At 41.7% G+C, this 12739-nt stretch overlaps 1 protein-coding gene across 1 annotated transcript; it reads left to right on the top strand.

Moving 5' to 3' along the window:
* Window positions 1-1949: 1949 nt before the first annotated feature.
* On the top strand, window positions 1950-6782 carry ZNF280A (zinc finger protein 280A; the record flags this gene model as incomplete). The annotated part of the gene is made up of 2 exons (XM_082641337.1): window positions 1950-2018; window positions 5024-6782. Exon 2 carries the CDS (start codon window positions 5085-5087, stop codon window positions 6780-6782), a length of 1698 nt encoding a protein of 565 aa, XP_082497463.1. The 5' UTR covers window positions 1950-2018; window positions 5024-5084.
* Between the last annotated feature and the right edge of the window lie 5957 nt (window positions 6783-12739).

Here is a 12739-nt window from a genome sequence, read left to right as displayed (position 1 = left end):
AGTGTGGAGTCTTAACCACTGGACCACCATGGAAGTCCCTGATTGGTTTGTTGAGTCACCAATAACATGCTCACCCCAAGGCAGGTGCTCAGTGTGTCAAATGAAAGAGAAATGAATTCCTGACCCTCAACCCATCCTCAGGCTCCCTTGAAGGAGTGGACTCGTGGGTATTTTAATCATAGGAGAGATCAATGTTTCCCAAAGTATTGGAGGATTTTATACCTTGGGCCACCCTTCACTTCAGAATCAAATGGGGCAAACATTGAACATTCAGATTCCCAGGCCCCTGGTAATTTGAGTTTCCCAGGTGTGAGATGCAGCTCTGGAATCTGTATGTTTCACAATGTCCCAGGTGATTCTCAGATTTGAGCAATCTTTATAAACGTATCAAATAGTCAAAGTTTTCCTTCTTTTCCCCTAAGTTTTTGCAAACATTTTTAAGCTGACATCAAAAATGTTTTCATCATAAGTGTAAACACTGCAAAGGATGTATCTTCTGACGTACAATAAAAATAGGCCCTTTTAGTAAATAAAACTGGTGGCGATTTCACTGCCAAGGGCCCGGGTTCAATCCCTGGTCAGGGAACTAAGATCCTACCAGGAAGCCGTGCAGCGTGGCCAAAAAAAAAGGAAATAAAACCTTTAATATCATGCTTTTAAACATATCCAAAAGAATGTAAATAGCATAGGGTTTTGATACTCACCACCATCCGTTTTAAAAAGTATAAAATGAGCTCTTTCTAATGGTCAGATCATTTATACTTATTTTTCCAGCTTCAGAGAGATATAATTGACATATATGGTGTGGATTTAAGGTGTACAGCATGTTGATTTGATAAGAAAGGTTTTTGTTTGTTTGTTTTGCTGCTCTGCATGACATGTGGGATCTTAGTTCCCTAACCAGGGATCAAACATGCACCCCCTGAAGTGGAAGCGCGAGGTCTTAACCACTGGACCGCCAGGGAAGTCCCAGAAGGGTATTTTTGATGTTATATCAAGTTATGGCACTTTAGTATGCTTTCATTAGTGAACTTCATTTTTGTTCTAATTCAGTGACTCTGTTGCATTAGGAGTGGAAATACAAATAATTCTTGCCAGTGAGGAGTTGTTAGAAGCCCTCCCTATCCCCAAGAATCTGTATGCAGAGGGCTGTAAAGGCAGTGGGAGGGAAAATTTCAGATATAATCTAGGTGGTGAGGAGGGAAGGGAGAGTGAAGGAGGAGGAGGGAGGGAGGAGGGGAGAGGGAGGGAGACCAGGGTATGAGCTGTCACCCCTGGAACTGGTTTAAGAAAGAATGAGCCCCTGCTTAGAAAAAGCTCCTGGGCTTCAGCCTGAAGACCTACAATGAGGACCCCGGGAGTCCCATGGGTGCTGAGTCTTCAAGTGCAGACCACTTGGGAGTGAGCCCTGCCCCTTGGATCCCCCAGGGACAGGAGGAGAGCAGGGTTTTGCTCTCTGCAGATGGAGAATTTTCTGGCATTGGAAAAGGACTTTTGTCCTTTCAGGTTCCTGACCTCAGCCTGGGTTCTGTTGGAATATCTGTGTGGACCACATTCCCCTGCCCCTGCTTTCCCCCAGTAGCTTAAAATGCAGGTAAATTAGAGATGAGGTGGTGAGCCTGTGGACGACAGAGAGGAGTGGGGACTCCTGCCATGAGGACCAGGAAGGCAGCTTCTGGGCCTGGCCCTGAAGCCCCACCCACATTCTTTCCTTTCACTGGCAATTTGGATGAAAGGTTTCTAGCTGAATATCCAATCAGGATAAACTGGTCCAGGAACGTGATTTGGAGCCCTGTTTGGATACTAGGGATTGGATCATAATGGGCTTTAAAAGGCATGGAATCTCCTGATTCAGCGTCACAGAGGAGAGCCAGGTAGGAGTTCCACGGACACAGGACTCAGGAAGTAACGCTGCTGAACTTGAGAGAAATCTCTCCTGGATATGGAGACCAGGACGTTCCAGCTTCACCCTTCGCTGGGGCTCAGAGTGCACTGAATCATCTGGACTTCAGGAGCTGGTGAGCTACGGAGTTTGGTATGCTCCATTTTGTTCTCTGAAGCCATGAGTCTGCAAACTTTCTCTGTAAAGGGCTAGATAGTAACTAGGCATTAAGGGCCATGTGGTCTCTTGCAGTGGCTTGACTCTGCCCTAGTAGTGCAAAACAGCCTCCAGCAACAGCAAGTGATCGTGGCTGTGTTCCAGTAAACTTTATTTGTGGACACTGAAACTTGAATATCGTACAATTTTCACATGTCACAAAATATTCCTTTGTTTTTTTCCCCCAAATTAAAAAAAAAAGTTAAAAAATTAAATATATTCTTAAAAGTTAAAAAAAAAAAACCTTAAAAAACATTCTTAGCTTGGTGGCTGGGCAAAAAAAAAAAAAAAAAAGAAAAAAAAGAAACAGGGGGCAAGCCAATTTGCCAATCCCTGTTTAAACCATTTGCCTATAGAAAGCAGCTAGCATCCCATTAGTGACTTGTGAAGTAAATTTAGTAGGATGGATTCAGCTTATGAAAAGAAATAGAATTTTTCATTGAATCTAAGATGCCATCAGTTGATATATATATATATATATATATATATATATATATATATATATAGGTTGGTATATATATATATATATATACAGTTGGTATATATATATATTTACAGCCAAACAAACTTATGAAGTGCTACTGATGAAATGCAAGATAACAGAAATGGTCAAATGTCAACATTAGAATGTCCCTTAGTGTCAATGAACGTGTTAATGGCATGGAAGCTATCAGCAAATCTATTGTAGGGAGAGAACTACGTTACAAAACTTTTATTTCACTAATCACCCCTCCCCACACCCAACTACATACAGGCTGATTTTCTCCCTTGTATGATGGTGTTAAATCATTAGGATTTGGATTTAATTAAATGCTTGGAAAATCACTTCTCAGGCTTTTGGCTAAGATCAAGTGTAAGTGCTTGGGGAGCCTGGCATTAGTGGGTTCGGGCCTGTTGTACAGGTAAATGATCATATTACTAACAGTTACTTTATATTTATGTAGCAAACATGTAGCATTGACGGTATGCCAGATGTTGCTCTAGAAACAAAGAATACAGCAGTGAACAAAACACAACTCCCTGCCCTCCCTCATGTATGTAGCTCATAGACTAGTGGGTGGAGACAGAAAAGAAGCAAGATGTATTTTATACTTGTGTGTTAGGCAGGTGATAAACGCTATTGAAAAATAGCTTCAGAGGTGAATATAGCATGTGAGTTGGGGGAGGTTGTGATTTTTGAAAACGTGGTCAGGGAAGTCTTGCAGAGAAGCTGTGGACCTGAAGCAGGTCAGGAGCTGGGATGCGGGTACCTGAGAAAGAGCATCCAAGGCAGGGGGAGCAACAGAAGTCCTGAGAAAGTACCGTCCTTCCTCGGTATCCGTGGGAGATTGGATCCAGGACTCCCCACCCCGAAGATACCAAAAGCCATGGATGACCCGAGTCCCTTATATAAAATGGTGTAGTATTTGCATATAAACTGAGTAGATCCTCCCGTATGCTTTAAATCATCTCTGGATTCATTATAATACCTAATACAATGTTGATGCTGTGTAAATAGTTCTAAGTACAGTGTAATGCTATATATATAGTTGCCAGCATGAGACAACTTCAAGTTTTGCTTTTAAGATCTTTCTGGAATTAAAAAAAAATTTTTGATCCGGGGCCTTCCCTGACGGTCCAATGGTTAAGTAAGACTTCCACTGCAGGAGGCGAGTGTTCCATCCCTGGTCGGTGAACTAAGATCCGGCATGCCATGCAGTGCAACCAAAATAAAAAAAATTTTTTTGATCAGTGTACAGGGTCTGGTGCCTTCCAGACTCACAGAGTGGAGGGAGGGAGGGGCACCCCGGGCAATAGCCTAGGGCTCTTTTGGACGTTTCATGTTGGTTGGCATTTCTGAGTGAGATTGGAGATCTATAAGCAAAAGGGTGCATGTCAGCTCTCCATCAGAGTTTAATGGGAGCATTGGGGCCACCCTGGGGAGATAAGGCAAAAGTGGGGGCTGGGGGCCAGAGAGGTAAGTTTAAAATTATCATGTCACATAACTGGGTTTGAGCCTGTTTCCTCACATATAAAATAAGGGTGTTAATAGTTATCTCAATGTTTCAGCTGATGATTAAATAAGGCACCAATTTTGTCTTTTGAAATAAATACAATAGTCCCCCCTTATCCACGATGGGGAGAGGTGATGCATTCCAAGACCCTCAGTGGATGTCTGCTACCATGGATAGTATCAAACCCTATATACACAATGTTTTTTCCTATGCAAACATACCTACGATGCAGTTTAATTTATAAAAGCACAGTAAGAGATTGACAACAGTAATTAAGAACAAAATAGAACAATTATAACAATACACTGTTATAAAAGTTTTGTGAATGTGGTCTCTGTGTCAAAAATATTATTGTACTAATTTAATGTTTCTTCCATCTCAGCTAAGCACTTACCATGCACTGAGGCCATAACTTTTGCAGTTTGAAATGTGACAGCAATACGAACATGGATTTGTTTCCTTCTTCACAATTTCACAGATAGAAGATTCATTCTTACCATAGACCTTAGCAACATCAGCGTACAATTTTTTTTCTTTCTTTTTAATCAAACTGAGAACTTTTGCCTTTTTACCTAAAGGTAGCATTTTATGGATTCTCTCTGTCATATCTGAATTGCCAGCATCACTCTGCTTGTGCTTTGGGGCCATTATTAAGTAAAATAAGGATGACTTGGACACGAGCATTGTGATATCTTGACAATCAATCTGATAACCCAATGTCCCAGGTGGGAGGAAGCAGTACGGTGCGAGACTCCCATCACACTCCTCAGAATGGTGTGCAATTTAAAACTTCCATGAGTTATTTATTTATTTCTGGAATTTTCCATTTAATATTTTCAGTTAACAACCGAGAGTTAACTGAAACCCCAGAGAGCAAAAACTCGGATCTGGGGGGACAACTGTACTGACCGTGTCATGTGGTTGCCTTTAGGTGGGAGTTTGCCAAAAGAAAGCAGTAGAAGGGACCACTTTAAGCAAAAAGCGATTGTAAAATGGCACACGTCTTTCTGTGTGAGGAAGCACAAGCACCAGAACGACCAGAGAAGAAGATGGGAGGGTCCAAACCCAGAGACGAGGACGATGACAGTGCTGAGGTGATCTTTGTTGGAGTGGAGCATGTCAATGAAGATACTGAAACCCTCTTTGTCAGAGTGATTTCAAATTCAAAGCCGGTCATTTCTAACATTTTGAACAGAGTGACCAGGGACTCATCCTCAACAAGAAAGAAGGGTCACGTGAGTCAAGATACCACTTGCACATTGCAGCCTGCAAATTGCAGGACCCCGATGTCAAAGGCAGCAGCCACTTCACCGGCTTTTCAATCTGAATGGGGAGACATAGATAGTCCTATTATTTTTGAGCCTTCGTCTAAACCTGATTATAAAATGAGCTCTCTGCAAGTTGTGCTTCACAATTCCTCAGATTTGCTCTCTCCATGGCCTCATTGTCTACCTGGAGCTGCATTCTCAGTAGGAGGCAAGGATAAAAGTCCTCGTGACTCAAAGCGACGTCCCACTTCAGATATGAATATATACAGTGGGAATCCCAAAAGACCTAAAGTCAGCCATGGAATGGCAGGGGGACAGGACTTAGCTGGTGTCTCTCCAGGTATCCTTCCTACAAAGAACACGAGTATGACCCCGGAAGGTGTCCCGACCTCGTCAAGCCATGTTCACAATGGGGCATCATTTCCATGGGCTCATGTATATAACCAGGCACGTTACAATGTTATGGATCCAGATGGAGCATGTAGCTTGGAAAGGCTGGCAAAAACAGACTTTTCGAGTCTAGCAAGTCAAAACAAGACTGTTGATCCCAAGAAAGGAAATCTGGTCATGTTACTTGATGATTTTTACTACGGACGGCATCCAGGAGACAGGCAGCCAGAATGGAAGACCCACACAGCCTTCAAGTGCCTCAGCTGCTTGAAAGTCCTAAAAAATATCAAGTTTATGACCCACGTGAAGAACCATTTGGAATTTGAGAAGCAGAGGGATGACGGCTGGGAAATCCACACCACCTGCCGGTACTGCCACCGCCAGTTTCCCACCCCCTTCCAGCTGCAGTGTCACATTGAAAGCGTCCACACTTCCCAGGAGCCCTCTGCGGTCTGTAAAATCTGTGAATTGTCCTTCGAAACAGATCAGGTTCTCTTACAGCACATGAAGGTCAATCATAAACCTGGTGAAATGCCCTATGTGTGCCAGGTTTGCAATTACAGATCGTCAGCCTTTGCTGATGTAGAAGCACATTTCAGAACATGGCATGAAAACACGAACAGTTTGCTTTGTCTGTTTTGCCTCAAAATTTTCAAAGTGGCGGCATCCTACGTAAATCATGCTTGGAGGCACTGGAACAAGAGGGTCTTTCAATGTTCCAAGTGCCGGCTACAGTTTTTGACTTTGAAGGAGAAAATGGAGCACCAAACCAAGAATCATCAACCATTTAAAAAGCCAGAGCAACTGGAAGGGTTGCCTCCTGAAACAGAGGTCAAGGTCCGAACTTCAGTTCAACCAGGAGCAAGAGAGGCAGCATCCATGATTGTGACCAACACTGAATCCCGAGTGTCACCTGAAAAAACTACCAAGAGGATGGCTATGAGCATGAGATATTCCAGATGTATTGCAGCAGGGGTTCTGGCTGAAAATTATGTTCTACCCACCTCCAGAGATCCCAAAAAGCTGAATTGAGGCTAGGCCAGCTGTACGTAGTGGCTCTTAGATACCAGCAAGCAGTGCCAGCGCCTGTCTGGCTTTGCAGTGACTGAGATTGTACCTGTTTCATCTCTCCACTGTCAAGTAACTCCGAAGTCTCCATGCTCCTTCCCAGCCACCCTCTCCTTCCCAAAGTAACCACTTTTCTGACTTCAACCACCAGGGATTAGTTTTTCCTGTTTCTAAATTTAAGTAAATAGAATCACACGATAGATTCTTTTTGGTCTGGTCTTTGTTTTCTTTTAAATAAGTGAGATACATTCTTGTGTGTCGCTGTGGCACATTCTTTCTCATTGCCGAGTAGAATTCCCTTGAATGAATATGGCACAGTTTATTTATCCATTTTATTGTTCCTGAACTTTGAGGCTCATAATTTTGCTATTTTGCATAAAGCTGCTATGAGTGTGTGTCTGTCTTTCATAGTAATTTCTTTAGGATATCTATATCTATATGTCTAAATATAGATATGAGAAGTTCTGAAACTGCATAGATTTAGCTTTCTAGTGTGTAGACACGGCCAAACACTTTTTCAAAGTGATTGAAACAATGTGTATTTCCACCAGCAATACTGTGAATTCCATTTCTACAGCTCCAATACTTGGTACTGTCAGTCCTTTTCAGTATATAACTGAGCAGGACCCTGCAGGGCCTTCCCAGGGACAGATCCCCCACCCCCATGTCCCTGCCTCTTATTTGTAGAAAAGCTTTAGGTCCTAGGCCTTCCCCATGTTCCAAAGAGCGAATTTAACTAGAGAAGTGAGAAAATGCAGAAACAAAAGAAAACAATCAAGCAAGCAAGAAAAAATAATAGTTTAGCCATAAAACAAAGTCAAGGATCTTTAATTTCTCCTCAGGGGCTACAGATAATATCCTGAGCCATATCCTTGAGTTGTTTTGCAGAAACTAAAACCCCCAGAAGACAGAAGTTAACTGTATGCTGCCCACCAGCATGTAGACCCCAGACCAGCTGGAACCAGAAGGTTGATGATGTTGACTCCTGAAATACAACCTGGTTACCTCACCACCAACCAATTGTCATAAGAATTGTGCATGAGCCAATCACACACCCTGCCACCCTCTCCCTCATGTTGTATTTAAAAACCCTTCCCTGAAAGCCATCCCAGAGTTTGGGTCTTTTGAGCATGAGCTGCCTCTTCTTGCTTGGTCCCATTTTGGATGGCTTGCAATAAACGCAGTACTTTCCTTCATCACAACATGGTGTCAGTAGATTTGCTTTACTGCGCTCGGGCTAGCAGACTCAAGTTTTGTTCAGTAACAATTAGTGCTATCCTCTTGACTTTGTAGTGGTATCACATTGTAGTTTCATCTGCATTTCCCTGATGAGTAATGATTTTGAGAATTTTTTTTTCACATGCCTATTGGCCACTCGAATATTACCCTCTTTTATTAAGTGCCTATTCAAGTCTTGCTCCTCCTCTTAAAAAACAAAACTATAGACTGTCAACTGGGAAGGGCATTAGGGAACTTCTGGGACCCTGAAAATGTCCCTTATTTTGGCCTCGATGGTGATTTCATGGGTGTACATATGTACAAAGAGTGGTGCTTCATGGAATGTTCTGTTTAAGAAATTGTCTGCCAAGGACATATTCCTCTCATGTTTTCTTCTGGAAATTTTACAGTATAGCTTTTCACAGTTAGGTCTGATCTAGCTCAAATGTATTTTTTTTTATTTATGGTGTGATAAATCAAAGTATCAGCTTTAATTTTTTCATATGTGTATTCAAATCAACCACCATTTACTAAAAAGACCATGCCACTGTATTGCGGTGGAAGCTCTGTGTAAATCAGGTAGATGACTGTATATGTATTTCTGGACTCCATTCCATTTGTCCAGTGCTCTAGTCTTGTGCTAATGCCACAATTATTATAGCTCTTAATTACTGGGGCTCTGCCTAAGTTTGTGTGATGGTTAATTTTTTTTATCGACTTGATTGGGCTAAGGGATGCTCAGATAGCTAGTGAAACATTATTTCTGGGTATATCTGTGAGGGTGTTTTCAGAAGAGATTAGCATTTGAATCAGTAGACTGAGCAAAAATATAAATCCTCAGCAATGTGGGTGGGCATCACCCAAGAGAATGTGGATGATCCCTAAGATGGGATGTGGGTTCATCCCTAAGAGAACAAAGGGGAAGGAAGGGACATCCGTCTCTCCTTTGGACATCAAGGCTCCTGGTTCTTGGGCTTTCAGATTTGGACTGAGTTATATCACTGGCTTTCCTGGTTCTCCAGTTTGCAGGCAGCATATGGTGGGACTTAACATAAGCCAATTCCCATAACATACCTCCTCATATATCCCTTTATATCCTATTGGTTGCATTTCTCTGGAGAACCCTAACACAGATATCTGGGAGTTTAAGTTCTCCAGCTTTGGTGTTGAAAATGATCTTGGCTATTCCAGGTGTTTTGTTGTACTGCAGTGGTTATAGTGAACATTCTTATCTTGTTCTCAAGCTCGTGTTCATCGATTGTGACACGAGTTATAGGGCTTTTTGTAACTATCCACTGATTGCAGGAAAATTGAGCTACAAATCAATAACAGAAAGATATCGGAATTCCTGGCGGTCCAGTGGTTAGGACTTAGTGCTCTCACTGCTGAGGGCTAGGGTTCAATCCCTGGTCAGGGAACTAAGATCCCACAAGTCTTGAGGCATGGCCAAAACCAAAACAAAACAACAAACAAACCAACCAACCAGAAAGATAATTAAGGAAAAAAACCCAAAGTTTTGAAATGAAGCAATATAATGAAGCAAACAGGGCTGGGGCCAGAGTAACGGTTGCCAGGAGCCCAAAGCGCAAACGTGCCATGCCTGTGTTTCACAAGCCTCCTTAATGTTGTGGTCTAGGCTCACCCTAGTCCTGGTTCTGACTCTAAATAACTTGTAGCTCCTGTGAGAAATTACTATGGAAAAAATGAAAATATTTGAACTGAATGATATTGAAAACAGAAAAATTTATGGGACAGAGCTAAAGCAGTTCTTAGAAGAAATTCATATGTTTAAGTGCATTATGTTTTAAAAGAAGAATGATCTAAGTTAGTGCTGTCCACAGAAGTTTCTGCAGTGATGGAATTTTTTTTAATGTTATTGTTACATTTATTTCCTAAAATATAATGTAACATTTATTTCCTAATAAGGATGATCAGCTTTTCACAGGTATAAATGTGTATTTTTCTCTTCTGTGAGGTGACCTCTTCATATGGTTTGCCCATTTTTTGGTTGGAGTATTCATCTTGTAGAATTTTCTTTTTGGCCATGCTGCGAGGCTTGCGGGATCTTAGCTCCATGACCAGGGATCGAATCTGTACTTCCTGCCGTGGAAGTGTGGAGTCCTAACCACTGGAAATTTCAGATGGAAATGTTCTATATCTGCTCTGTCCAATATGACACATGTGACTACGGAGCTGGTGAAATGTAGCTAGTGTGACTGAGATATTAAATTTTTAATCTTATTCAATTTGATTAATTTAAAATTAAAAGGTAAAGCTAGAAGAAACAGATCTTCCTTACAAATGAGTTCCAATTAGTTTGTGTAGTCGATAATTTGTGTATCTCATAGATGTTTCCCCTCAGTGAGATTCCTTGCACCTCCCTAAGTGTAGTTTGGATTTAGTGACTTGTTTCCAAAGAATAGAATATGGCTGGGGGAGAAAAGTAACTTTACAGTGGAGAAACTAGTGGTAAGTCATATCGATAGTATGTAATCCTGATGGGAAGTGATGAGAAGGATACGTCACCTCTGAGGTATAGTTCTAAAAACCTATAAACCTGTGTAACCGGGAGAAACACATAAACTCAAACCGAGAGTCATTTGGCAAAATACCCGACACTTAAGGATTCCTGAAAATTGTCAAAAGTCATGAAAAGCAAGGAAAGTTTAAGAAACTGCCATAGACCAGAGTAAGCTAAGGAGGTGCTATAATTAAATGTGATTCAGTATCCTATATGGAAATCTGGAACAGAAAAAGGACATTTGTGGAAAAACCAGTGAAATTTGAATAAAGCCTGGAGCTTAATTGATGGTAGCTTACTGAAAGGTATTGGAGTAATTGTGAGGCCTAAAGGAGGTCATTTCACATATACACATTGTAGACATTGCAAATATTTTCTCTACATTACATCCTCTTCATTTTGACTATGGTATACTTCACTGAATGGAAATCTTCGAAGGATCAATAATATTTAGACTGTGTGATCTGACCATAGTGCAACAAAATGAGAAACTGATAAAGAAACAGCTTTTAAAATCCCATAGATTTGGAAAATAGGGGGCTTCCATGGTGGCACAGTGGTTGAGAGTCTGCCTGTCAATGCAGGGGACACAGGTTCAAGCCCTGGTCTGGGAAGATCCCACATGCCACAGAGCAACTAGGCCCGTGAGCTACAACTGCTGAGCCTGCGCATCTGGAGCCTGTGCTCCACAGCAAGAGAGGCCGCGATAGTGAGAGGCCCGTGCACCGCGATGAAGAGTGGCCCCCGCTCGCCGCAACTAGAGAAAGCCCTCACACAGAAACAAAGACCCAACACAGCCATAAATAAATAAATAAATAAAAATTTTTTTAAATCTATAATTTTAAAAAATTTAAAAAATAAATAAATACATAAATAAAATAAAATCCCATAGATTTGGAAAATAAATATATTAGTATATAATACATAACCCTTGTTTTAAGAAGAGAATATTAGGATATTAGGATATACATGGAAATCAAGATATACTTGGAAGTGAATGATAATGAACATATTATTAAGCAAAAATTGTGGGACACAGTTAAATCGGTACTTTAGTAAATTAAGGTAAATTTATAGCATTACATACAAGAGAAATCAGAGTTACAAATAAATGAGTTAGGCATTTATCTCAAAAAGTTGTAAAGGAGAGCAACAGAACAAACCTATAGCGATAAGAAGGAAGGAAATAATAAAGAATGGAAAATGAATATAATAGAGAAGAAAATAGCATTATAGATTAAACCAAAAACTTTTTTTTCAAACGATTACTAGGAGATTCCAGCAGAACAGGGCACTTAAAAAAGACTCTGTAGGGGCTTCCCTGGTGGCGCAGTGGTTGAGAATCTGCCTGCCAATGCAGCGGATATGGGTTCGAGCCCTGGTCTGTGAAGATCCCATATGCTGCAGAGCAACTGGGCCCGTGAGCCACAATTACTGAGCCTGCGCGTCTGGAGCCTGTGCTCCGCAACAAGAGACGCCGCGATAGGCCCGCGCACCGCGATGAAGAGTGGCCCCCGCTTGCCACAACTAGAGAAAGCTCTCGCACAGAAACGAAGACCCAACATAGCCATAAATAAATTAATTAATTAATTTTAAAAAAAAGATTCTGTAAAGGACCAAATAATAAATACTTTAGGCTTGCAAATATGATCTCTGGCAATTAATCTACTTTGCAGCCATAGATGATAACTAAAGGAAAAAGCAAGTCCCTGTTCCAACTTTAAGGACTCTGATAATTGAATTTCATATAATTTTCACTTGTCACAAAATAATAATCTTTGTGGTTTTCCCCAGCCATTAAAAAATATAAAGCTCTAAAATAAAAAAAAATTTTTTTTAATTGTAAAGCTCTTTTTTTAGCTCGCTGCAGGCTGTACAAAAACAGGTGGCAGGCTGCACTGGATTGGCCCCAAATGCAAGTCCAAGAGGACGGGCTTCAACACCCAGTTGCATGGTCAAGTTCCTTAAGCAAGGGGCCGGGATAGGGATCACACCTGAGGATTGCAAGGGCTGGACTCCCCTGAGGGACTGCGAGCCCGCTCTTTACCCTGAGCCCTGGCGAACTCCGGCGTCTTGCCAGCCCAAGACCTTTGAGACACAGGTTCAGCCTGACCCCGCCCCCAACGGTTGCCACCGAGGGGGCGCTAGAGAGCGCGCATGCGCCCACCCGGACTCGCTGCCA

Source organism: Mesoplodon mirus (assembly GCF_964341445.2).
Source record: "Mesoplodon mirus genome assembly, chromosome: 13".
Classification (NCBI taxonomy): domain Eukaryota; kingdom Metazoa; phylum Chordata; class Mammalia; order Artiodactyla; family Ziphiidae; genus Mesoplodon; species Mesoplodon mirus.
Note: the sequence above shows the minus strand (reverse complement) of the source record. Positions and strands in the feature narration are given on the sequence as shown.